Below are 27,732 nucleotides of genomic sequence, written 5' to 3'. Positions count from 1 at the left end.
CTCCTGCTGTGGCTCCACATTGGCCTCCTCCTTGGCCACCACCTCCATCTCTGCGATGATGTCATCCCCCACTAGCATGCCTCTTCCCCCAGGGTTGCCTTCCTGCTCTGTGCACAGGCCATCCTCTCCTGCACAGCCTCCAGCCTTAACATGGTGCCCTCCTTGAGGCTCCAACAGAGCAAAGCCTGTGCCTCCCACCCCACCCCACCCCCGGCACCCCTCGACTCTGGGGGCAACTCCAGGAGAGGCCTGCGGGCCTTGCCCTGCTGAGAACCACATCCTACACCTATGTGGAACAGGGTTCCTGGGGAGCCCCACAGCGCCCTTAGCCTGTCACACTCACACTGGGGCTCAGATACCCAGCAGGGTTAGCTGCGCACAGCAGCCCTGGAGTCGGATGCCAAGGCCCTGGCTTCCAGAGCCCCGCTAGCAGGCACCACGGCCACCACTGCACTTGTGAGAGCCTCTGCACCAGCAAAGCAGTGCACACGGATCACTGGATTGGCGACCATGGCGGTAGGCCTCCCATGTGCCCAGGGCACAGGATGAGAAGTCCTTTGGAATGCCCCTGTGAGTATAGCATTCTCAGGGAGGAACCGTGGAACTCGGAGTATGTATTTGCCTAGACCTGAGAGAATCCTTGCAGGGTTTCAGCTTCTGGTGCAGATGAATTCCACCTCAGCAACGTACCAGTCGACTTTAGTCCCATGCACTCGCCCTGCCCCAATCCCCCCAAGCCCCCGCCGGTGCTGTCCCAGCGGGCAGCGCTGGTCCCTCTCTCTCCCCTCTGGATCTGCAATATTCAGTACCATCAGCCTAGCCTGCCTAATGAAGTGAGATGTTTCATGTGTTCCCTGTGGGTTAATTAATGTCTTGCCACACTCAGGATGCCAGTTAGGGTGTAGGTCTTCCATGCCCACAACTGCAAAGGGCTCACACTTCGCGTGTGCCTTAATCCACCGCCGCCCGCCCCATGGCACAAGCGTGGTCTCGGAAGAGTTACCGCGACATGACGGAGCTGCAGCCCAGCCGGGGCGGGGGGCCTCAGGACACGCCCACAACCTTCGCAGTAACTGGCTGACGCCCACCGCCTTCGCAATGATTGGTCGCTGGAGGTAGGCGGGATTTCCGGGCACGGCTTCTGGCGTCCTTCCCTCTCAGGGTAGCTCCAGCTGTCCTTCCCGCAGTTGGCCCTGTGGTGTTCCGAAGCCGGTTACGTACGGCCTGAGGGCCAGGCGAACCTCAGGCTCTTTGTCCTGCTAAAAAGCGCAGGTATTTTCTGTTTCTCTGGACAGCTGGGTCTCTCGGCAAGAATAGAAAGCAAAGGTTTGGGATTTTGTCTATAAAAGGGGATGGGTTTTCTATGTGTGGCTGTTGAATTACGGGAGGAGTCACTGGGGAAAGAACTCCTCATTGCTATTAAGAGACTCACTTTCGTTAAACTCATTGATTTTTCCTGAGGATTCTACCTTTAACTGCCTAATATGTCCGACTAGTTGTGGGAGATGGTGCTAAGGCGCCATTGTTTTCATGTGCACTTTTTATTAAAGCGGGTTTTCTCTGTGAATGTGGTCATGATTCAGAATACAGGCGATACACTTAACCACTGCGATTAAAAAGTCACACTTTTAGTTAGCACATGTCGCGTGTCTGATTTTCTTGGAAGAAGTTATCAACTTTTGACATAAATTGTGTTACTTTAGTGTATGTGGAAATATGGGGCCATAAATAATCTCAGTTTCAGTTTGCCTCTGTAAAGGCTGTAATTGTCTCCTTCGTTGTATGACAGTATTTGAAAGATGTTTCATGTATCTTTGGCACCGTAAATAATTTAAACCGAATAAGTGGGTGTAATCGAGATAAATGGAGTTAGATAGCCGAAAACTGGAACAAAATAGATGCGCTTAAGTTATTCTGTTAACCTGGCACACTGCCTTACTCCTGTAATCCTAGCATTTTGGGAAGTGGAGGTCGGAGGATGGCTTGAAGTCAGGAGTTTGAGACCAGCCTGGGTAACGTAATGGACTCTTTCATTGCTATTTTCGCATCAGGGACTGGTTTAGTGGAAGCCAGTTTTTCCTCAGACAAAGGTTGCGCAGGGGAAGAAGGCGGCGAGGTGGACAGGTTTGGGAGTGGGGGCTGGCGGCAGGTCTCCGAGGGGCACGTGGTGGGGCGGGTCTTCCGGTAGGAGCAATGTGACAGAGGCCAGGTGGGGCAGTGAGGCTGTCACGGGGACAGGGAGGGCCAGCGAGGGAGTAGGGAGGATGGTTTCCGGATAAAACTGTACCACCTCAGGTCATCCTCAGGCGTTACATTCTCCACAGACAGGTATTACATGTCATCCTCCGGCATCACATTCAGGCCACAGATAGGTACGGTTTGAAGGCTAGGGTCTGGGGATCTTTGACCTATTGTATATTTCAAATCACTAAAAGATGGTAAAATATTTAAAATATTCTCCTCCTAGAACATTTTCAGTAGCTTGATTTCATCTCTTATCCAAATATCATGCTGAGTGTGGTGAGTCACCCTTGAAATCCCATCACTTTGATAGTCCCAAGCCGTCAGAATACTGGAGCCGAAGATTTGGAGACTAGCTTGGGCACTTTGGGGAAACCGTTGTCTATTTTTAAAAATACAAAAAATTGCCCAGCTGTGGTAGAAAGCGCCTGTAGTACTAGCTACTTGGGAAGCCGAGATGTAGGAAGATCAGTTGAGGCTGGGTGGAAGAGCCTGCAGTGAGCAGTTCACTTTGGCCACAGGAGACATACATCTCAAGAAAGCAAATATGGAAAACATCACACTGTACCTCATAGATTGTTTTCAAATAAAATTATTTAAATGGGGACCTTCTTCATACTGCAACTTAGGAAAATTACAATAGCTTTTCTTATCTAATTTTTAGAAATGAGATTTTGTCAGGTACATACTAAAATGCAGCATGTGTCCATGAAGTTAGTGCCCCTTTGCTCTGTGTGTTACAAATTTTACATATTTAAAGTAAGAAATACTAAAAAGATGTCAGCCTCGCGAAGGGAATTTTACTTGGGTTTTCAGCACAGTATGTAATAAAATTTTATCTTTTTAGCTTATTTATATCTAAATATAGATAATGTTTTACCATTTACAGCACAATGGTAGAAGCAGATCATCCTGGCAAGCTTTTCATTGGTGGCCTCAATAGAGAAACCAATGAGAAGATGCTTAAAGCAGTGTTTGGGAAACATGGTCCCATATCAGAAGGTAACTCTTAAAACCATGTGTGTGTGTGTGTGTGTGTGTGTGTGTGCATGTGTATTTTCACATGTATATTTCAATATGTATGTTTAAAATATGTATGTTATATATATATGTTTTGAAAAAAATATATATTTTTTTCAAAGTTCATTGTATACCTACATTAAAATGCCTTATGTGTTTTAAAGTCTTATTTTGTAGTATCTGTTTGATAACTGGAAAATTCTCATAGTAGTAGGTTAAGGTTCTATGGAAAGGATAACCTACTACTTAGAAAGGAAAATGAGGAAAAGTAAATGTGCTGTGGAGTTCGGAAACAAACTGGAATAAAGTTGACTGACTGTAGGGGTGACTGAGTATTAAGAACCATAATAGTGATGTGAAATGCAATTATTTTTTAGTTTGATGTAACTTTTAGGTGGTTAGTACCTGGATGAGTCCATTATATGAATGTAAAATGTTTTCATATATTTTAGTTCTTTTGATAAAGGATCGAACCAGCAAATCCAGAGGCTTTGCATTTATTACTTTTGAGAACCCTGCAGATGCTAAGAATGCTGCCAAAGATTTGAATGGAAAGGTAAGAGTCCCTTATTACTAATATTCTAACTCTGTTCTTCAATTAACACTATTTCTAGGACTTTTTAATATTACTAAACTTTTGAAGATAGTAGAATGACATGTGAAGCCATCCTCTTTTTTGTGCCTTATACGCGCAAGTGTAGTCGGAAGGGTATTGGAATTAACATTATACAAATTAATATTTGGTAACCTTTTTCTATGTTTGTATTTCAATATGAGTGCAAATAGATTTTAAAAGGTTTTGAAGAGTTTTAAAACTTATAAGGAACCCTCATGTAAATGAAAGTAATAAGTCAATATTTATTAAATGCTATTAATTGAAGTACATCCAATTCATGGAAATACTTTTAGAGTGTAGACAAACTGGATAGACATCTAGACAGACTCACAAGAAGGAAAGACTCTTTCCTTCTTGAAGAATATATTTTATGTAAATATATTCATGTGAAAGTATATTTAAATAAGACCTTTACATTTACGGAAAGGTTAAGTAGTTGAAAATAGAAAATAATATGAGAACATTGAAGTCAGATAGCAGAAGAAGTAACTGGCATTTTTGCTCCATGCTTGCTTTTTCTCCTAAGGACATTTCTTTCCTGTCACCAGAGTGATTTATGTAACATGAATAGCTAATTACTCATTTCCCCAGTGTGTTTGAGGACTTGTTTTGATTGAACCAATGGTCTCTTGTCCTGTTGAGTCTTAAATCTAGAGATTGTGTGTTTACTTAAGCTTTAAACTTGTATGTAATTATATTAATTATTGAATTCGTTTACACTGTAGTCAAGAGCATTCCATTCTGTGCTCTTTAGTGCTTTTTTGCTTTATAACATTATCCCAATCATGCCGGGCATGGTGGCTCATGCATGTAATCCCAGCACTTTGGGTGGCCAAGGCGGGCAGATCACAAGGTCAGGAGAAAGAAACCATAATGGCCAAGATGGTGAAACCCTGTTGCTACTAAAATACAAAAAAAAAAAAATTAGCTGCAACTGGTTGTGTGTGCCTATAGTTCCAGGTAATCAGTAGGCTGAGGCAGGATAATCGGTTAAACCCAAGGAGGCAGAGGTTGCAGTGAGCCGAGATCAGGCCGATGCACTCCAGCCTGGAAACAGAGCAAGAATCCTTCTCAAAAAAACAAAAAATAAATAAAATAAATAAATAACGTTATCCCAATCTGCTTTTAGGTCCTGTTAGTCTTCACGCTATTCCCAAGGTGCTTTTTTAGACTTCTTGAGAATTATCCTTCCCTGTGTATGTCTCATACATAAAATTTATGCTTCAAAAACCACTTAGATTTCATATTTTCTTCCTCATTGCGTATTGTAGGTATTTTCTACTCGCTGTACTATGTATTAATCTATTGATCGTGAAATTGTATATAGTGCATATTTAAGTCTTGCTAGTTGCTTTTCTTTCTGTTAGGTGTAGGACACTTCCTGTCACATAGCAGAAAGTACATTTTTATTCACCCTTATAAATTAGTATTTCAAGCTGTGGCAGAAACCGAGAGTTGCTTTTGGTTCATGGCTTTGTGGTAGGTATGGAGATAATTTTGACTTCTGTATAGGAATCTATGATAATTTCTTTTTTCCCTCTAGTTTTCAAGCAAAAGGGCAGATAATTTGTGTAAAGTTTTTGTTCGTTTGTTTGCTTTTTAAGATGGAGACTCGCCGTGTGCCCTAGGCTGGATTGCAGTGGGGCCATCTTGGCTTACTGCAACCTCCGCCTCCCGGGTTCAAGCGATTCTCCTTCCTCAGCCTCCCAGTACCAGGGGCTACAGAGGGGCGCCACCATGCCCAGCTAACTTTGTACTTTGAGTAGGGATGGGGTTTCACCCTGTTGGCCAGGATGAGCTCTATCTCTTCACCTCATGATCCACCCGCCTCGGCCTCCCAAAGTGTTGGGATTACAGGTGTGAGCCACCGCACCCAGCCAACGTTATTTCTAAATTACTTCATCTCACATAATTTATTGTGTTAAAATAACTGTGAATGTTGTATGCACATTAATGTTAAGATGGCCAATAAAGGAGGTTCTTCGAGTTTTCAGGGGGAATTAACAGTTAAGGAATTTTGGCTGACTTCAGAACACTGGGAAGGAAGCAGCCGTGGGCAAATCTGGGGAGAATATTTTGAGTCCAGAAATAACAAAAGAAGTTTCAAGGTAGGAACAACTGGCGATGTGGCTGCAAGGGGTCTTGTTCGGGGATTTAAGTCCTTCCTCCAAATAACAAAAGCCATGTAATTTTTAAATCGCATTATTAGCTGAACTGTTTTCAAAAATTGCTGTGGCCTGTGGAAAAGATTACCGTGAAAAATGTTATTATGAAATTAATTAGGATAGTTAAGCATTTCTGAGAAATTACCTGAAGTACTATATTAAGATTCATTTTTTAGGGGCACGTCTAAGGCAATGTAAGAAATGAGTAAGGGAAGAAAACTTAATGAGATCAAACAAGGATCACATACACAGAAACATTTTTAGAGTCAATATAGAATTGTAAATCATATGGGGACATTTTATGTAAGTGTTAGCAAATCCAACAAGAAACAACTCATAATGAGTAATGTGACTAATCACTCTGAAAAAGTAAGCTCATTTTTTTTAAAATGACGCAAGTTTTGTTGGGACACTGCAACTTTCAAATCAGTGATGTGAATACAAAGATGAAGTGGATTATATCGTGTAAAAAACAGATGTGCCACATTCTTCCATAGAATGTGTGATGGGTCCATCTTTTTTTTTTATGTTTGAGTTTTTTTTTTTTTAATAATGGAGGAGTTTTCAAGGAATTTGAATAATAGAATTTGTGTTTGATCCCTTAATGGAAGGCGTGTGCTCAGTAACTATCTCAAATTTGGCATTGCGAAAGATGTCTTCACTTTAGGAGAAAAAAAAAAGTTTCCTTTTGGGAGAAAATACCTGGAATTGAACTAGAGTTGATGTAAAAATATTTGTAAAATGTGCTTACGTTAAATGTGCCAGTGTTATTGATAGTACCCTTAATACTTCTAGTCTTTGGATGGAAAAGCAATAAAAGTAGAACAAGCCAAGAAACCATCTTTTCAAAGTGATGGTAGGCGGAGACCACCAGCTTCTTCGAGAAACAGAAGCCCTTCAGGAAGTCTGAGATCTGCAAGAGGAAGCAGTGGAGGAAAAAGAGGGTGGCTTCCCTCACATGAAGGACACCTGGGTAATGTTTTAAAATATAAAGATGGAACCATAGGACTGAAAGAAAATAAGTTTGACGATATCGAAATTTCTCAATTTTTTTATTTCCTGTATGAAGAGAAAATTAGCTTATTGATAATAAGCAAACTTATTTCTGAGTACTAAAGGTGTATTATAAGAATGATTGAACTAATATCTAAAATTTGTTTTAAAATTATAATAAGTTTGCATTGAAGTAACACACATTTGAAACTGAGTTGTGTTTGTGAATGCTGATTGCCTGTACTCAACCGGTTTTCTGCAGAACTCATTTTTATTCATTATACTTTAGAGTTTTCTACTTTAGGGCCCAGAACTTCGTGTCAGTTGTATGATCAAAGTACGATGTAATATTTAAAATTTTCCAACAGGAAAAAGTAACTGAATACTGAAGATTGATTTTGCAGTATTTGTTTTCTTGTGTCTGCATGTGGAAACATCTATGCAAATGTATTGCTTTGTAATTTTGATACAGAGAGTTTGTACGTTGGCTTGCCATAAAGCATGTTCAATTGAAGAAATGTAGAACTTTAATTTCTGAAAAGAGTCTGTGACTCTGGAGAGATTTAAAAACCACCGCTTCACAGATATGTACAAATCTTTCTTTGCTGGAGGCTGAGTTACCGAAAATGACATTTATGAGTGATTTACTTAATAGAAATGAGGGGTCCATCTTTACATATAAAAGAAAAACAAACCATATATTTTAAAAAAAGGAAAAAGAAAAAACTATTGGATGGGCTGTGCGAGGTGGCTCACGCCTGTCACCTCAGCACCTGGGGAGTACAGGGCAGGTGGACCACGAGGTCAGGAGTTCCAGACCAGCCTGGCCAACATGGTGAAACCGTGTTTCTCCTAAAGATACAAAACAATTTGCCTGGTCATGGTGGCGTGCACCTGTAATCCCAGCTACTGAGGAGGCTGAGGCAGGAGAATCACAGGAACCTAGGAGGCAAAATCTGTGGTGAGCCAAGGTTATGCCATGGCACTCCAGCCTGCGTGATAGGGCAAGAGTCCATCTGAATAAATAAATAAACCTGTTGGTTAACTTGTATTATCTATTAACCAACCTTCAAAACTCTAACAATTAACGTGGAGTTTTAATAACCAGACGTGTAATTAATTGGAGATTTTTTTCAAGTTGAAATTGCAGTGTTTGCTCCATTTTAAGATGCATAGCTTCATGGCTGTTTTGTCTCCACTGATCTTGAGGGTGAGGTTCAATTATACTCTGCCACGGATGAGAAGGTATATACAAATTCTAACCTGTAACACCACCTGGCAGTTGGCATATATCTACATTTTTGTAGATGTATAAAAATATGTTTATATTACCGAATATGCAATTCTTAAAGACTGTTACAATTCAGCATAATCTCAACTGAAAATTAGTGTCTCATAAGGGAATTTTAAGAATTCTGTATTGTGTTAACAAATTTTAGAGACAATGTATTTTCCTGATATGTGACTTCTTGGTACTGGAAATATTTGAGTTTCTTTGAATGGAAATTAGTTTATCTTTATGATGTGCTTTGAAAATTTTTCCTCATTACACAATGATATAAACAGTCATTTATCATTTTTCTTTTAATATTTTTATGCATTTTATAGTTAGATATTTTAGTGATAGATTTCTGCCCCCGTTCACTCCCCATTTTTCCTTACCTCTCCTTCATACCGATATATTATGATACTTGCGTTTCTTTCTAGATTTTCTAAATGAACTTTTATTGCTTAAAGTGTACTAATACCATGTAGGAATGCTAATTTTATTAGTTTAGACAAAATGTGAATTTGTTATAAAATGTAGAAAATATTTGTAAACAACTAAAACTTAGCTATTTAAGAAACAGTGATGTTAGTTAACTAAAAGGATTTTGTTTGAAATACAGATGATGGTGGATACACTCCTGATCTCAAGATGAGTTATTCTAGGGGACTCATTCCAGTTAAAAGAGGTCCATCTTCAAGAAGTGGAGGTCCTCCTCTGAAAAAATCTGCTCCTTCTGCTGTGGCAAGAAGCAATAGTGGGATGGTAAGCCAAGGTAAATGCTACCTGACAGAAAGACCACAGTTTTTGTATGACTAAAAATGAGCTGTTTTCCCTGAATGCTTAGCTTTAAGTTCATTGAACAAAAGGGAAGTGACACATACGTGAGCATAATTACTGATTGATAGCTTTTATTATAGTTTCTATCTCACTAGGTACATTTCAGATTTATGTTGAAGAAATACTTGAGCTTCTCATTGCAGATCAAAGAAGTGATTAGAGTGAGGCCAACATTCCTTTTAATCCTGTGTTTGCTAGAAAATTCCCCTTAATTTTTCTAAAAGTTCCTAGCAGTATTCTTTGATGGTAGGCTTCTTGATCTAATTAATTCTTCCATTTCCTAAGTCCCCTGGTGTCCCATTCTAAAAACTGCTCGTTCGGTGACTTTGCTGGGTTGGAGTCTTGCTCTTACTAGGTGAGAGTGCACTATGTGAGATGACGGCTTACTGTAGCCTCAAATTTGTGAGATGACGGCTTACTATAGCCTCAAATTCCTGGGCTCAAGCAATTCTCCTGTTTCAGCCTCCCGAGTTTCTGCAACTACAGGCATGCAGCACCACACCTAGCTACATTTTTTTCCTATGTTTTTGTAGAGAGAGGATCTGACTACATTGTCAAAACTGATGTTAAAGCCCGGGGCTCAAGCGGTCCAGCTGCCTCGGCCTTCCACACTCACTCACAGTGTGAGCCGCTAAGCCTGGCCGTCCAGCTTCTGAGACCTCAGTAATGCGTATGTGCAAGGCATACTCACTGCTTCAATGAAGATTCAAAAGAACTGCAAGAGCATTTAGCAGACAAGGAGTCATTGAGCTTAAATATGATTTAAAAATAAATTTAAGGCTTGAAAGGTAGACACGTAGGAGTCCAAAATGCTTAAATTAAGTGGGTATCACAGAAATGCAGAGTTGTGAAATATAGGCGCATGTAAATCAGTAATTGAGATTGTGCCGGGATATTTAAACATTAACACAAGATCCTTAGTGTAAGATTTGAAATTATTGGAGGAGAGAATTTAGAACTAAGCAACATGAGGTGAGCAGTAGGATTGAATGCAAGTAATACTTTTGAGAAGAATTGCAAGACTGCAGACTGAACAGAAGAAAATAAGACAATAAATAAAAGTTGTTAGCAAGGAAGTTTAAGCAGAGCAAATTAAAATTCTTTCTTAGTCCTCCATCCTAATATGGAGGAAGTTAAAAACTGCCATTTTCAATTTTACATTTCATACGTAGAGTATCGGTGAAGGGAGGCATTTATTGGCTTCAGGATACCCAAGCCAACACATTTCCATTGGAAAATTAGCCAGTGAAGGTATCATATGTGAAACACTGACCTGTAAGGAATAGCAAGTGAAGAATATATTAAAGGAGAAACTTTCTATTGAAATAGCAACGATGTTGTGATGACCCCTTGCATAGCATTGCTTTCTCTGCAGTAAAAGCAAATCTTGACCATCATTAGAAAATCTTCACTAATACATTTTAATTTGTCAACATTTAAGATAGAGCCAACCAGTTAGAGATAAAGAACTTTTATGTAAACATTTAGCATATAGTCATTTAAAGGTAGCTGTATTTGTGTGTGTGTGAGATGGACTGAATGATATTGGAAAATTCACCATCTTTGGCTGAGAAAGGACAATGTATGTAAACTTTAAAATCAGTGAAGAGGTTGATGGTTTTACATGTTTTCCCTGTGTCACTCACAGTCATCAGTAATTTATATGAAAAGGAAAATAATAACTAAGTAGTTATTAACCATTACAAATGAACTTTTACCTAAGCATTAATGTTTGCCTTCAGCTTCATTAGAAGAACTGGCCTTGTGGGAGCCATGGGATTATCCAAAGCCATGAGAAATATTCACAGTGTCATGACTGTCTAGTAATTTAGGAAACAAAGAATGGAGTCATAGGAGAAATAATTTTAAAAAGTTGTTTGAGAGAAGAGAAAATAGCATTTCAGATTTGGTGTTCTTTACATAATGTTCCATCGTTTGAACGTTAAAGGTCCCATGTCACAAAGAAGAGAGAATTATGGAGTTCCTCCACGCAGAGCGACAATATCTTCCTGGAGAAATGATCGTATGCCACCAAGAGATGATGGTTATGCAACTAACGATGGGTAAAGGAAAAATTAAAAAACACGGTTGATTTTTTTTTTCTGTGGTGATGAAATTCACATAACAAAATTAAAGATTATAAGGTGAACAGTTAAGTGGTGTTTAATACATTCTGTGCCATGCAACAACTACCTCCATCGAGTTCCAAAACATTTTCATCACTCCAAATTAAAACTCCAACTACCAGTTAAGCAGTCCCTCCCATTTTCTCCCTTTCCTCAGCTGCTAGCAAACACCAGTCAGTGTTCTGCCTCTGAACTTACCTGTTGTGGGTATTTAATGTTAATGTGCTCAAACAGTACATGACTTTTTGTATTTGTCTCCTTTCCTTTTGGATGATGTCCTGAAGGTTCATTTACATCACAGCACTTCACTCCTTCCACAAGCTATTAGCCCATTATTTTATCTGGGTGGTTTCCACCCCAGTATTTCTACGCACCAATATTTGTTTGAGTATGCTTATTCAGTTCTGGGTGTATATGAGTGGAATTGCATGGTCCTATGATAATGATGTTTGTTTTCTTGAAGAACCACCACATTTCTCCATAGTAGCTGCATCATTTTCCTTTCCAACCTAGCATTGTATCAGCATTCCAATTTATCTACATCCTCTCCAACACTTGTTATTTCCTGCTCTTTGAAATTTATTGCCATTCAACTGTGTGTTTGAAATATGATATGTCATTTTGGATTTGAAATGCATTTTCTGCACCCATTAACTCATCATGCACATGTATCCTAGAACTTAAAGTATAATAAAAAAAAAAGAAATGCATTTTCTGCATCACTGAATATGAGTACCTGTCACATGTGCTTTTTGGGCATTTGCCGATTTTATCTGGAGAAATATCTGTTTAGATGTTTGGCCTTTTAATTTTGTTTAAGTTGTAAGTTAGTCATGTATTGGATACTAGAACTTGAAAATTTAAAATCTGGTGCTTAAATTTATGCACACAGAAATCATCCAAGTTGCCAAGAAACGAGGGATTATGCTCCACCATCTAGAGGCTATGCATACCGTGATAATGGTCATTCTAATCGGGATGAACATTCCTCTAGAGGATATAGGTACTGTACCTTTTTCTGGATTTGTCAAACAGATTCCTTAAATTGTTCATCCCAACTAACATTGTATCAGGGCTCCAGTTTATCTACATCCTCTCAAACACTTGTTATTTCCTGCTTTTGAAAATTTATTGCCCTTCCAGTGTGTGTGTGTGAAATATGATATCTCATTTTGGATTTGAAATGCATTTTCTGCACCCATTAACTCATCATGCACATGTACCCTAGAACTTAAAATATAATAAAAAAAAAAGACATGCATTTTCTGAATCACTGAATATGAGTATCTGTCCCATGTGCTTTTTGGGCATTTGCCCATTTTATTTGGAGAAATATCTGTTTAGATGTTTGGCCTTTTAATTTTGTTTAAGTTGTAAGTTAGTCATATATCGGATACTAGAAGTTGAAAATTTAAAATTTGTTGCTTAAACTTATGCATACAGAAATCATCGAAGTTCCCGAGAAACTAGGGATTATGCTCCACCATCTAGAGGCCATGCATACCGTGATTATGGTCATGCTTGTCGGCATGAAAGTCATTCTAGAGGATATAGGTACTGTACCTTTTTCTGGATTTGTCAAATAGATTCCTTAAATTGTTCATTCCAACTAACATTGTATCTGGGCTCCAATTTATCTACATCCTCTCAAACACTTGTTATTTCCTGCTTTTGAAAATTTATTGCCATTCATCTGTGTGTGTGAAATATGATATCTGATTTTGGATTTGAAATGCATTTTCTGCACCCATTAACTCATTATGCACATGTATCCTAGAACTTAAAGTATAATAAAACAAAAAGAAATGCATTTTCTGAATCACTGAATATGAGTATCTGTGCCTTGTGCTTTTTGGGCATTTGCCTGTTTTATTTGGAGAAACATCTATTTAGATGTTTGGCCTTTTAATTTAAAATTGTAAGTTAGTCATATATTCGATACTAGAAGATGAAAATTTAGAATTTGTTGCTTAAACTTATGCACACGGAAATCATCCAAGTTCCCGAGAAACTAGGCATTATGCTCCACCATCTAGAGGCTAGGCATACCGAGACTATGGTCATTCTAGGCAGGATGAACATTGCTCTAGAGGATATAGATACTGTAACTTTTTCTGGATTTATCAAATAGATTTCTTAAATTGTTCATTCCAACTAACATTGTAGCAGGGCTCCAATTAGCTACATTCTCTCAAACACTTGTTATTTCCTGCTTTTGAAAATTTATTGCCCTTCCAGTGTGTGTGTGTGTGTGTGAAGTGTGGAAGCTCCTTTTTTATTTGAAATGCATTTCCTGAATCATTGATTATGAGTATCTGTTTCATGTGCTTTTTGGGCATTTGGGCATTTTGGGCATTTGGGCTCTGTGGGCATTTTATTTAGATGTTTGGCAATTTAATTGTGTTGAAGTTGTAATTTAGTTATGTTTTGGATACTAGAAGTTGACAATTTAAAATTCCTTGCTTAAACTTGTGCAAGCAGAAATCATCCAAGTTCCTGGGAAACCAGGGATTATACTCCACCACCTAGAGACTATGCATACCGTGATTATGGTCATTCTAGTTGGGATGGACATTCCTCTAGAGGATATAGGTACTATCATGTTATCTGGATTTATCAAATAGATTTCTTAAATTGTTCATTCTGAAATTGAAAAGACTTCTTTGTTTCAATTTAGTTGTCATGATGGCTACGGTGAGGCCCTTGGTAGAGATCATTCTGAACATCTAAGTGGAAGTTCTTATAGAGATGCATTTCCGAGATACGGTAAGGGTCCAGGATGGATTTGTAAATTACAGAATTTTATTGAATAGACCAGATTGTTATTTTAATGAAATTCTAAGGAAAATTGTAAAGGACATATGCAACATGTTTAAATATTGAGTATTCTTAACAGTATAAAGCCTAGGGAATGATACGAAGGTGATACCTTCAGTTAACGTTAAGAAAATGTGACTGAGCATTTACTTTAGAATTAAGTTTGTTAAGCTGCAAAATACTACTCTTACACTTCTCTTAAATAAAACCTTCTGACTATTGAAGACTTGATTAATATCCTGTCAACAAAGGCGGAGGAAAGCAGATATTTCCAAATAGTACTTTAACTAATTCATGCTTTAATGATAGCAGTAAAAATGTTTAAATGTAGTCCCACATATTATTTTATCAACCCTGCAGGGACCTCTCATGGTGCACCACCTGCACGAGGACCTCGGATGTCTTATGGTGGAAGCACCTGCCATGCATATAGTAATACACGAGATAGATATGGCAGAAGTTGGGAGAGTTACTCAAGGAGCTGTGGTGATTTTCATTATTGTGATCGTGAGCATGTTTGCAGAAAAGACCAAAGGAATCCGCCTTCTCTGGGTAGGGTGCTCCCTGATCCTCGTGAAGCATATGGTAGCTCAAGTTATGTGGCATCTATAGCAGATGGTGGGGAGCGTCGATCTGAAAAAGGAGACTCGAGCAGATATTAAAGCAAGCATTCAAAATAATAGTTATTGCATACCAAACCTTGTTTGCAAATCAAAAATTGAAATGTTATTTCTGCATCGTTACCTGCATATTACTAAAAGAAACATGTTGGTTTTGTGGAGAGAGGTAGATACTAACTTCCTCCATGAATTTTTTGAGGTATTCAAAGGAAAAGGAATTGTTTTCAAAGTAATTTCATACTTGTTGATGCTATTTGAAAAGTGTTTAGATGTAATATCTGCCTTAAAATTTTCACAATAAAATTTTACATGTACTGCAAGATGCCTGGTGTTACTGGTTAGCCGCACATGCTTAAAGCAAATTCAATAGGAGATTAAATTGTGTAGTTTGTTGTACGTTTTCCTTTGTTTCTTTGAACAGAGATACAAAATTAGGGATGTGTTATGTCGCCCTTGGAAGCTGCTCAAGTTTTCTAATTAGGCTGTTTCTCTTTAAAAACTAACAAGGTTAAAATGTTTGAGAAGTCTTCAGAAAGACTACAAAACTGTCTGCCTCACCCTAAAATGTTTATTTTTTAGAGGAATAGTACAGGTCAAAGGAAATAATTAGATGTCACTGATACTAAAGTTTAAGACATCCGGAACATTCTCTGTGAAGCATTCTGTGACTGAAGAAGATAACGGTAATGAAAACTTTTTTTTTCACCTAAATCAGAAGCGAACCAGCTAAGTTTCTCAGGTGCATAGTATAATGAATTTAAATGTTCGTAGTTTAAATAGTGGAAAGTAAGTGTTTTTTCTTGTGAGGTACCCACGTTAATTTTTTCTTGAATATTTTGACAATGGATGTTGTAAGTAATGGTTTAGTAATATGTTCTTACAAATAGGAATAATCTAGAATGGTTGGGATAGTATCAATTTTTTTTGAGATGAAGTGTAGCTTTGTCGCCGATGATGGGTTGCAGTGGCTCTGTCTTGGCTTATGGCAACCACTGCCTTCTGGGTCCAAGCTATTCTCCTGCCTCAGCATCCTGAGTTACTGGTATTAGATATGCATGCAGCACAGCTGGGCCAATTTTTGTATTTTTAGTGCAAACAGCGGTTCACCTTGTTTGCCAGGCTGTTCTAAAAATCCTGATCCACCCTCCTCAGACTCCCGAAGTGCTAAGATTATAGGCATGAGCCACCACTGTCAGCCTATCAGATTTAATTGATAACATGAATGGAAACACTTTGAACCTCATACTTAGGGGAAAGTGAAGTGTATAAAACATAAACAACAGCATAAAGTTTCCGACGGGGTTGCTTAAAGTTTTAAGACATCATTGAATGATAAAAATATCTGGACCGAAATAACTAAATGAATTAATTTTCCTGATTATACAAACTAAAGAAATGAAATACATCAAGTTCCAGAAGTTTTGCAGTGCATAATTCTTACAATTGACAGACTAATAGGCAAGGAGGAAGTATTTTCTTGAAAAATTTTGACACAATCATCAATTTTTATAGGGTAAGGGTACAAATAATTTTAAAGGGAGCAGTTGCCAACTTTGATTTTGAAGTGAGTGATTCATGTTATGAAGTGTTTTCATTCACCTGTAGCACTGTGAGGATGAAGTGAAAAGATAAATCTCCCTAGTCTTGTGTATCTTACTGTCCAGGTGTGGTGGTTCAGGTCTCTAATTCTAACACCTGGGGAGGCCGAGGCTTGCAGAGCACTTTAGGACAGGAGTTGAAGACCAGGCTGGCCAACACCATGAAACCCCATCTCTACCAAAAATACAAAAATTAGCCGGGCATGGTGGTGCCTGCCTGTAGTACGTTGCAGTTAATTGGGAGGCTCAGGCAGGACAATGGTTTGAACTTAGGGGCCTGATGCTGCGGTGAGCCGATATGGCACCATGCACCCTAGGCTGGGTGACAGAGTGCGACTCCAACACAAAAATAATTATATCCATCAACAAATATATAAATAATAAATAGGGTATCCTTCAGTTCAAGCACTTATCGATTCTTTTTTCTTGTTTAGAGACAAGGTCTCACACTGTTGTCCAGCCTAGACTGCAGTGGCACCATCATAGCTCACTGCAGCCTTGAACACGGGGTTCAAATGTGCAAGCCTTCCATTTCAGCCTCCCAAGTAGCTGGAATTACAGACACACACCAGCCACCATGCCCAGCTTTTGTGTTTGTGTGTGTGTGGTAGGGACAATGCTTTGGATATATTGTTCAGGCTGGTCTCAAACTCCCAGACCGAAATAATCCTCCTTCCCTGGCTTCCCAAAGTGTTGTGATTATAGCCGTGAGCCACTGAATCTGGCATATCTTTTCGTATTATGAGCGACATTCCACCTCACTGAGTCTGGCATATCTTTCCTTGGTATCAGTGACATTTCACCTTTGCTCTTTTAATTATTTTGAGATGTACAATAAATCCTTATTAAGTGTAGTCACCGTGTGCCACTGAACACTAGATCTTATTCCTTCTAAGCAAGTATAATTTAACCCACCCCCATCCCCTCTTTGATCCCTCCCTTACCAGTTCACATTACTTGTATCAAAATATCACGTGTATGCCAAAAGTATTTACAACTGTTAGGTACAAATTTTCATTCCCTTCCTCCTTCCCTCCCTTCCTCTCTTCCTTCCTGTCTTTCTTTCTTTTTGTCTCTGTATCTTTTTCTCTCACTGATTTTTTTTTTTTAGGATAGAATCCTGCCCTGTCACCTAGGCTGGAGTGCAGTGGCGTGATCTCAGCTCACTGCTCCCTCCTTATCACGGGTTCATGCAATTGTCCAGTCACACCCTTCTAAGCAGCTGCAACTGCAATCATATGACACCAATCCTGTATGTATGTATGTGTATGTATTTATATATATATATGTTTTTTGTATTTTCAGTAGAGACCAGGATTCACAATATTTGCTCGGGCTGGTCTTGACCTCCTGTCCTCTAGTGATCCACCCACCTCATCCTCTGAAAATGCTGGGATCCAGGCATGAGCCACAATGCCCACCCAGATTTATGCATTTCTCTCTTCAGTGATCTCTCCTATTTTATTATTTTATTCTCTTTTTATTTCTGAGACAGAGTCTCACTCTGCTGCCCAGGCTGGAGCACAGTGGTGTGATCTCACTTTAGTGCAAACTCCATCACCAGGGTTCAATGGATTCTCCTGCATCAGCCTTCCAAGTAGCTGGGATAACATCCATGGTCCACCAAGCTTGGCTAGCTTTGGTATGATACTAGACATGGCATCTTGCCACGTCTAATTTCGTATCTGTTTTAAAGCTCAGTTTATAAGCAATACTGACTTCCTGGAATGTTTTCTGTTTACAAAACAACTATAGTACTATTATTTAGCCTCCTCAGATAAAATATGGTAACACACAAAACATACACACACAGACAAAGACACAGTCAGTGATCAAAAAATCAGTGTAGGCCACGACCTAAAATGGAAGGTGAACTGCTGCAGTTACCTAGAATTAAACCAGACCAGAGTTGACCCTTACCCGGCCGAGAGATGTGAACAGAGGCTTTCAAACATCTTTATCAGGTGCATGTTAGATTATTCTTCAGCCATAGCAAAGGGGCATTAAAGATCTGTTGTGCTTAGAAGAATCTTGATGATTTGACTTTTCCAGGGTATTAGTATTCATGATGTTGGCCTTTACAGCTCTCTGCAATTAAATGAGTAGACAACTCAGTTTTTGTAGGAGTCTAAAGTGCTTTTCAGAATTATCTAAAACTTAGTGGCTTAAACATTAATTATAATTTCCTAACTGTCAGTCTCTGCAATCGCTCTCAGTCTCTCAGCCAAATGAATGTGGTTCAGGGACACTCAGGAGGATGCAATCTAGTGATGGCCAAGGATGGGGACGTTGGCGGGTGTCTTCTCATCTCCCTGGTGCCATGGCTAGCGTGACTCAAATGGCAGGGGCTGGACTGCTGAGATCCTCAGACATCTTGTTCTGTTTCTTTGTGTCTCTCCATTGGATGTCCCTTCTGCATAGTGTCATCAGGGTGTTAGACTTCATGATGTACTGGTCGGGGGCTCCTAAGGGGGATGAGAGCAGGAGACTTGGGCAGAGCTGTGGCACCTTTTCTAAACTAGGCCAGAGGTGGTCCAGTATCCAGAAAATGCTTGCACTGTTTTCTCTTCATTACAAGCAAGTACTGTGTTCAGTCCCATCAGGAATATTTTCAAATGGGTTTGAGAAGAATTTCAAAGTGTGTTTTAGACCACTACAGTGGTCATGCCTAATAATTACTTATTTTTACAAGTGCTGGATGGGTTTTTCCCAAAATAATAGCAGATACAGACTTTTAAACTTGAAACCTGTGTATCATAGCTCTGAACATTTGGCTATAAGTTGAAATAACTCTTGAGCAAAAATTGATTTTGAAATGAGAGTTGTAAATAAAATACATGAGATAAAGTCATAAATATATGGATGAAATGCTTATAAAGAGATCAGCCTTAAAAATGTCAATGGGTCTAATGTGCCACTATTTTACTATTTCTATGGATATTACTTGGATAAGAGGACAAGGACTCAGGGGTCTGCTGGTCAGTCTCTGCACCTTGAAACAGCAGCTGGGGCACCAGGAGTAGCAGTTCCAGCTAACACCATGTGGTGAGGACAAGGAGTCCATTCAGGTAAAGGAGGGTGTGAGCGTATTGTGATCTGGAAGAGAGGTACACCTGGTATGGCAATGAGGATCAAGTTCCCCGGCACACAGTGAAATTCCCCATGCCCAGCTGTGGCAGAGTCAATCCCTCAGCTGGTGCTGGGCTTCCAGGTATGTTCTGAAAGCAGCTGCCTGGGCTGAGAAGGATCCCCTCATTCCCTTGCCATGTGGGAGGGTGAGGCTTGTGGCCCTCGCTCTGTCTGTTCCCGCTCTTTGCCTTCCCATTATTCCACTGCTGGGTAAGGTGGCAGGACCCCGGAATGTAGAAGGGCCCTGGGTTGTTGACAGTGCCTGTGGGTGGCCATGTACTAGGAGGAGAGTCCCCACTGAGCCTCCCATGAGCTTGGCAGCTGGGAAGGAACAGTCCTGGGGCACTGGCTGTTCCAGAGTTCGGGGGCCTGTCCCAGAGAAGGCTGGGGGGAGGTTGTAAGCCTGTGGATCTGCAGTGTAGGTGGAAGAGCTGTATCTGCCATGGCTGACATCATCGGGGCAAGACACCCACTGGGTGGAGAGCTGGGCTTACGCATTTTACCCCTGTCCTGAAGAGACCCTGCATGCCTGGTTCTCCTGGTAGCGGTGATCCTAGGGACCCCCCAATCTGGGTCCACTTATGACCATAAGCTTAGGATCTTGTGTGCCTTGCTTCCTGTCTGCCCAGTTGAGGCATCCTGGAGAGGATGCATGGGGCAAAGCTCATGTGTGTACACCCAGCACTGGAACGGGGTGTCACCGGCCAGTTAGGCCGCTGCTCACCAGGCCTTCTCCTGAGCTCCCACCTGGCTAAGTGGTAAGTGTCCCATCTACCTGACCCCACAGCCCAGGTTACTCTTCCACCTACCAACCCATGCCCTCTTGGGGAGAATGCCAGCCTCCCTGGAGACTCAGGCCCTGCCGGACCCACATGCTGTCCTCTCTCATGGGCCGGACACTCTGGTGCACAGGGATTCCCGAATAGCGAATCCCAAAGCCCTGCAGGTTTCACTGATTCTTACCTGAATGCCCTGGCTGAACACACAGGTAAACACAGGTAGCTACTAGGTTTTATATCCCTCTGGGTGTCATTTCAGGTTTATGACATCTCCTCTAGGTAGCTCATGCCAGCCACCCTTTTCCTCCTCCCTATGCCACTTGTGAGAACCATGAGGACTCTGCTTCTCCCTAGCATGCAGACTTCATGGGTCCTGAAGTTGGATTGCCAAACCCAGCGGCACCCTGCTTGCCAGCTTAAGAGCTGGGTTTGAGGCACACCTGTGGGTAGGAGTGTTGGCCCTCCCAAAACCAAGGTACACAAAGGCACACAGGCACAGGTGTGCACATGCGTGCATCAGCTTAGACACACAGGCTGGACACACGAGCTGGAACTTGCCCATACCCACACTGGTACGAGGGAAACTGGGTGTCTACACCAATACTCAGGTGAGGCTTACTGCTCAGCCACCTTCCCTCCCTGGACACACACTGAAGATCCCCTGCCATTTAATTGATCATCTACAATAGCATTTATTTTTACTTTTATACTTTTTTAACTTACCAAAGTATGTTGCGTTCTTTTCCCCATCATGAAAAAGACTTTGATACAAGTAAAGAGGAAAAGCACTTTTTATAATAAAATCTTTTATCTGCATCTGTATTATTAAGGCATTTTAAAAACTTTATGTCTATTTTTTAATGTCATAGGAAATGTCTTGAGAGCCGGGAAAGCATGAGTGAGGATGGCAGAGGGGATAAAGCATGTCAGGGGAGCCTGGGGTCGTTGAAACAAAACATGACACGGCTGGGATAGCCATTCTAGAAGTAGGTAGACCTAGGCATGCCCTGCGTGCACTCTAGTTGAGCCCAAACTGAGCCCCAGGTAGTAGCAGGCCTCAAGGCATAGAAGGGAGCCAGAGAAGGATGATGAGACAGCTATCCCTTGAGCCTTGCTTCTCACCCATTGACCTTTGCCACTTCTGCCTCTTCGGCACTTCAGGTTCCCCAGTTCTGAAATAGGAGTGTTACAGTTCCCTGATGGGCCTTTCTGCCCCAGTCCAGGGATGGCCTGGGATTTCTCACTGCAGGCTCCTCCCTGAGCCTTGAGTTCTCCATGTGTGTCACAGCTGCAGGACCCACAGGCCTTTGAGCCCCCAGCTGTGGGCTGCTTACCTGGCCTCCTCTCTGTTCCCTCTCTGAGGACCTAATCCTTAGGTAGTGCTGCAGGGGATTGAGTCGGAAGCCCTGACTGATGATCTGGAGGAGTGGGGAAAGTGGTCTGTGAAAGGTCAGGTCATAGTTCAAAGCCAGTTCCCAAGATGCCAAGGAAAGACCAGCAAGGTCCTTTCCCATGACGCCCCACAGTGGCCCCTGCCTTAGCAGTCCTGGCTGACCCTGAGTGGTCACAGTCCGCCAACTAGCTGAGGAAGCTCAGGTAGGCTGTGTCCTTACTGAAGGTGGGGCTTCTTCTGATGACTCTAGAACCACTGGACTACACTAGAGCCAGAGGCCCTGCATCCTGGAACAAGAGTCAGAAAGGCTCATGCCAGGCCTAGCGTCCCACACTCCACCCTCTCTACCACACCAGGAGGCACTCCTTACCAAGGATGCAAACACGATATTCCTTAATGATCACTTTATTGTGGAAATAAAGGTAGTGACGAAAGGAACACTTCATCCTGCTGCCGGTACCCTGGATGACTGAGTTCCTCCACCTGCCCTGCCAAGAAGAAGAGGACAGACTCAAAGGATCCATTTCATCTATCTGGGCTGAGGGCCTGCTGGCTGGGGTGAAGCATGTGTTGCCCCTTCCCAGCTCTACCACTCAGACACCCCTGTGCCCCAGGAGGACCTCAACCTGAACAAGACCCTGGACCCGTCCCGCAGACCCCAGCTCCTCAGCCTGAGCTTCAAATCCATCCTGTAGCTTACTTAGCAGAACTTCCTCATGGTTTCTGAACTCTGCCGACATGTAGGTGTGTTGCACAATCTGCCTCTGGTCAAGGAACCTCCAGATGATTGGGTGGGCATGCCAGGAAACACCCCACAACTTTGCAAGAGCTGGGAGAGTGTTTGGCAGGGCTGTCCCAAAACCTTTGACCTGGTACCCTGCATTCGTGGTCCTGTCTCTGTCCAGTGTTGGGGGCATGGTAGTGGTTGTGGTGGTCTTGTGGGAGGGTGGAGGGAGGCCCAGAAAGCCCCTGCCAACAAGCAGCGGGCAGCACAAGCAGGGGACTGGGTGTGGGGTGCTGTTGTGTGAGGCGGCTGTATCTTCAGAGTTGCTGAGCTGCACATGGTCATTGTGTGCTGGATGCTGGACTGGCTCTGCTGAGGGTGTCCAGGTGTGCAGTGCCCTCTTCTTCTGGTCTCCCTGAGGGGTGGGCGTGTCCACTTGATGGAGCTGCTGTGGATAGAAGGGACTGCAGGGCTGTGCCTGTCACTCCCCATGGAGGCTCCCATGTGTGTAATGGAGGTGTTTGTGCAACGGAGGTTGTATATGCTCAGGGCCTACAGCTCTTTGGGTGCAGTGCAGGCAGAAGGAAGAAAGCCTATCTGGGGAGTTTATGCCTGCCTTGCAGACGACAGCAGCCCCGTGCACCGTGAACCTGAGTCTGAATGAAGCACCTTGTGTTTCTGGGGCAAGCCTGCTGGCCACAGACATGGGCAGCCAGGGTGGTTTCTATGGTGGGCATGGGCATGCAGACTCCCATTCCTCCAAGGAATTTATCATGGAAACATGCCCTTCAAGTTTCTGCTGTGCGTGAAGGGTCCATGGGGCCGCTATTCTCCCTTGTGAGTGCTGAGCTTGGCTCCCAGTCCCTACCACGTGCTCTCAGGGCACCCCCAAGCAAGCTGCCCTCCTATCTGCAGGACCCTGGCCTCAAGTCCCCTCACTATCCCCCATTCCCTTCCTGCTGGTTGGCCCCGTGTGCCCCTTGCTTGGCTCCCCTGCTCCCCACCCCAGGAAGCCAGATGCCCACCCCCTGCTGCCAGTCATTCCGAATGGGCAGCTGCAAAGATGTGGCTGTGTCCCAGAAGCTGGAGATGGCCTGGCTGATGGCCCCTGCGCCATCCAGGCCAGGGAGGCACCTCTGCCAAAGCTTCCCTCTCAGCTGTGGGCAGGCCATGTGGCCTGGTTATTCATGGAACTCTGCTTCAAGTGAAGGACCTCCAGCGAGTCTGTGGCTGGCCAGGGTGTGCTGGGGCCAGGACCAGGCAGTGTCTGCTGGTCCTCCACCAGGCTCCGTGTTGGCCTTCTCCTCAACCACCACCATGATGTTGTCCACCACCAGCACCTTCTCCTCTCCCAAGGGCGCCTTCAAGCTCTGCACCCTGGCTGCCCTCTCCTGCAGTCCAATTTGAATGGGGTGCCTCCTTTGGCGGTCCCACTGACCATGACCTGCACTGTCCACTCCATGTCTGAATAAGTATATCCTTAAAATATACTTTAAAAAAACTTAAAAGCATCCCCATTTCTCCACATCCTCTCCAACATCTGTTGTTTCCTGACTTTTTAATGATTGCCGTTCTAACTGACATGAAATGGTATCCCTTTGTGGTTGCAAGGTCATGGATGAAGCTGAAAACCATCACACTAAGCACACTATCACAAGGCCAGAAAACCAAACACCGCATGTTCTCACTCATAAGTAGGAGTTGAACAATGAGAACACATGGACACAGGGCGGGGAACACCACACATGGGGCGGTCGGTGGGATGTGGGGCTCGGGAGAGATAGCATTAGGAGGAATACCTAATGTAAATGATGAGTTGAGGTGTGCAGCAAACCAACATGGCACATGTATCCATCTGTAACAAAATTGTACATTGTGAACATGTATCCTAGAACTTAAAGTATAAAAAAAAAGAAAAAAAAAAACGAAAAGGAAAAATAACTCTCCAAACCCAAATACTAAATAGAAAATTAATATCAAGTGGCCTAGAATCTAACTTGCATGAAAATGTCACAAACATTCAGCAGATAGTTTCTAAATGCCACAATAAGCCTGGAAGTCTGCAAGAAGCTCAGAAAAACATGGTCCTTGCTCTTCTGAGAGTGCAGTTGTTACAGGCACAGAGATAAATGAGGGATAATAAGTGTGATAAATATTGTAATAGGCAAATACAGGAAATCAAAACCACATTTTCCTCATTTATGAAACACAAGTTTAAAAACCCTTTTGAAGTTCAAGTGAGAATATTTGCTGTTACTGTATAAACTGTGAAGTAGCTACACAAATTTTTTTTTTTTGTTCTCACAGTGATTTATCTTGTGTATATTACACGGTTAGTGTAGCATTCTCATAACGGAAACCTTGAAATGTGTCTGCTGCTGAGTTTTTGTTGTTCAACTGTTTCAGTCATTGTTATTTATCATATTTTTCCTAGGGGATCTTGAATTTTAAAGAGAATATGTAAAAACTGAAAAGAGAAGGACAATGAAATTGCAAGACTACAGTCATAATAATTTCATTGATTAATTCAATTGCTTATAGAGCAAAATTTGATTATATTTCTCCCAAAAGATTCTTGGAGAAATTCTAAGATGATGCACTCATTGTTAGAAATTGCCATAAAGGTTTTGCTTAAGTTAGCCTTAACACTTTTTAAAGCCTGAAGATACAGTAATAGTTATGTATTTAAACAGGGAAAATAGGATTTTTAGTGCTACTTTCTTTCACCTGAAATAATTTTAACTTTTAAATTGGTCTTCATGTCAAATTAAATTTTTCATTATTCTACATGATGTTTTGGATGAGGCATGTATTTTTAAATTTATTTTCACCCTTTTTGTACTTCTATGAGAAACTGCAGACTTAAATTCATATCACAACTATCTTTCAGTTTTACTTGTCTGTTCCTAAAGGTTCACAAAAATAAAGAATTCCACCTACACTTGCAACTTTCAGCAACCTTATTTCAGAAAACGGTGCATATTACTGCAGAAATCATGTAGACAGATCCAAAATGGGGAGGAGGAGGACAAGGAGGAGGAGGAGGTGAAGAAGAAGAAGGAGGAGGAGGAGGAGGCAAGCTTTTAAGTCTATACATTAGTATCACTGTTTCAGAAACTCAGTAGTCACAGTGAAATAAAAACAATGATCACAGTCAATTCCATCTCATACCTAGACTGAAATATGAAACTTCTAAAGAAAAGAAAGTTAAGAACTTTGGGCATATCAAGATTTTCCTATACTGATAAAATTATTGGTGACTTTTTATCACTAGAAAACATAAAATTCCATGCTTTGTATATGTGTAAATAAAAATATTTTTATTTCCATCAGTTATGATATGCAAGGAAGTAGTAAAGTGAAAGTACAATAATAAAATGATATAAGGAAATTTCTCTGTGTCAAAAAATTCCATTGAGGCCATTAATTTTACAAAAACCATAGAGAATGCATCATGAAACTTCATTATACAGTACTTTTTAGTATTTTACTTACATTTTAAATAATCAACAAATGAAAGGAAATTCTTAATCATTATTTATTACCAATAACATTATTCTACTCAAATAATCCTTTTGAGATTAAGTATTTTAAATAAAACATTAAAAACAAATTGTATTGACTGATACCAGCTTTCAATGAAATAATACTTCTGTATTTGTAGTCATGTGAAGTATAAGTTTCTCCTGACAGTGGATCTTTTATAACACCGGTTTTACTGTTTTCTCTGATACAAACCCTGTGATATCTCATGGCTTTACTGTATCCATACATTACATGACTCCAGAGAGTAGGCTTCAAACAGATGGAAAAATTATATTTGTGACGAAATTCTAGGAAAGGGAATGGTAAAATGGGAGAATAATTTCTAAATTTCTAACTGTTCATCAATGGATTTGGATATATTTAGATATAGACAGATATTTGCACACTGCAGGTTTGCACATGTGTATATTAAATTTATATGAGATACTCATAAGGTATGGGTTGTGTAATCTTTTAATCTCAATTTTACATGTGGGAAATTTGGTAAGAGTTTATCCTTATCAAATAATCAATTTGAAGTACTATACTCAATTTGATGTAAAACCAACAAAATCTCTGTCGACATTCACTTTAATTGATCCAATAATGCTAACTGCTGATAGCTTCATTCTCCTTATCCCTTGTTGGCAACCTGAAAGTTGATTCTCACTCTAATTCAGCACTTGGGGTGCCATCCACAAGAGACTATTACTTTGCTGTGGATTGTGACTTCTCAGGCCAACACTTTTTTCCTGTAACAGTCCTACCTTTGTATATTTAAAGAATTTGTACATGGCTAAAAAAAATAAAATTGGAGCGAAATGTCAGGCCATGCTGTGAAATTTTCCATTGTTTCTATATCTCTGATTGACCTTTCATGTTGCAGAGAACAAGAGAAACAATTCAATATGTTTCTTAGTATCCAGTCCAATGCACCCTTTCTTATTAATACCAAACCCATCCATTCAAGGCACTGACATCTAAACACAGCTAGATATATCAAAATCTCTTCTCATTAAAAACATTTATATTAATCACTATTGCCCAGATCTGGACTCTGACTATGAAATCCTCGGGTGGAAATTGCTGTAATGGCTCACACTATGGGAATCACTACTTTTCGGCATAATTATTGCTGTCAACTTACTGAAGAATATCACATTAGATGGTAGCTCTTAGATACATAAACCCTAGAGATTAATTTTTAATGTCCAGCATTTATGATATTGCACAAGTAATAATCTTTGGTAACTTAAATGATTAGCTGAGCAATGACTTAAATAACAGCAATTCAAACATTCATTTACTTATGGGAAGTGCCATACATCATTAACTCCTGGTGAAAACAAAGTTGGGAAATTTCACGTGCTGAATTGGTTACTAAATTATGTACTTCACGGTATTTTATATAACTATCCTTGCCATGTATGATGCCTCACCTGCAAGCATGAAGCTTTAGCACATATATAATGTGTATATATATACCTATATATGCGTATATATATACATATATATGTGTATATATACGTGTATATATGTATATGTGTATATATGCATATATATGTGTATACATGCGTATATGTGTATATATGCGTATATGTGTATATATGTGTATATATGTATATATGTATATATGTGTATATGTGTGTGTATATATGCGTATATATGTGTATATATGTATATGTATGTGTATATATGTATATATATGTATTTATGTGTATATATGTGTGTATATGTCTGTATATTGTATATGTGTGTGCATATATGTATATATGTGTGCATATATGTGTATGTGTGTATATATGTGTACATATATGTGTATATATGTGTACATATATGTGTGTATATATGTGTACATATATGTGTATATATGTGTACA

The 27,732-nt window shown here is 40.7% G+C and overlaps 1 protein-coding gene and 1 pseudogene across 1 annotated transcript; one reads left to right on the top strand and one right to left on the bottom strand.

Moving 5' to 3' along the window:
* LOC129530205 (centriole and centriolar satellite protein OFD1-like) overlaps positions 1–27,732 on the bottom strand; it is an 812,440-nt pseudogene that overhangs the window by 415,064 nt on the left and 369,644 nt on the right.
* On the top strand, positions 1,135–15,025 carry LOC129530243 (RNA-binding motif protein, Y chromosome, family 1 member B-like). The gene is made up of 10 exons (XM_055377108.2): positions 1,135–1,272; positions 3,131–3,243; positions 3,714–3,817; positions 6,838–7,015; positions 8,925–9,077; positions 11,091–11,205; positions 12,161–12,271; positions 12,712–12,822; positions 13,946–14,034; positions 14,446–15,025. The coding sequence occupies exons 2-10, from the start codon at positions 3,135–3,137 to the stop codon at positions 14,745–14,747; spliced, it is 1,272 nt and encodes a 423-aa protein (XP_055233083.1). The 5' UTR covers positions 1,135–1,272; positions 3,131–3,134; the 3' UTR covers positions 14,748–15,025.

The sequence above is a fragment of the Gorilla gorilla genome, chromosome Y (genome assembly GCF_029281585.2).
Source record: "Gorilla gorilla gorilla isolate KB3781 chromosome Y, NHGRI_mGorGor1-v2.1_pri, whole genome shotgun sequence".
In the NCBI taxonomy this organism is placed as follows: domain Eukaryota; kingdom Metazoa; phylum Chordata; class Mammalia; order Primates; family Hominidae; genus Gorilla; species Gorilla gorilla.
This window is presented reverse-complemented; position numbering and strand designations above follow the sequence as displayed.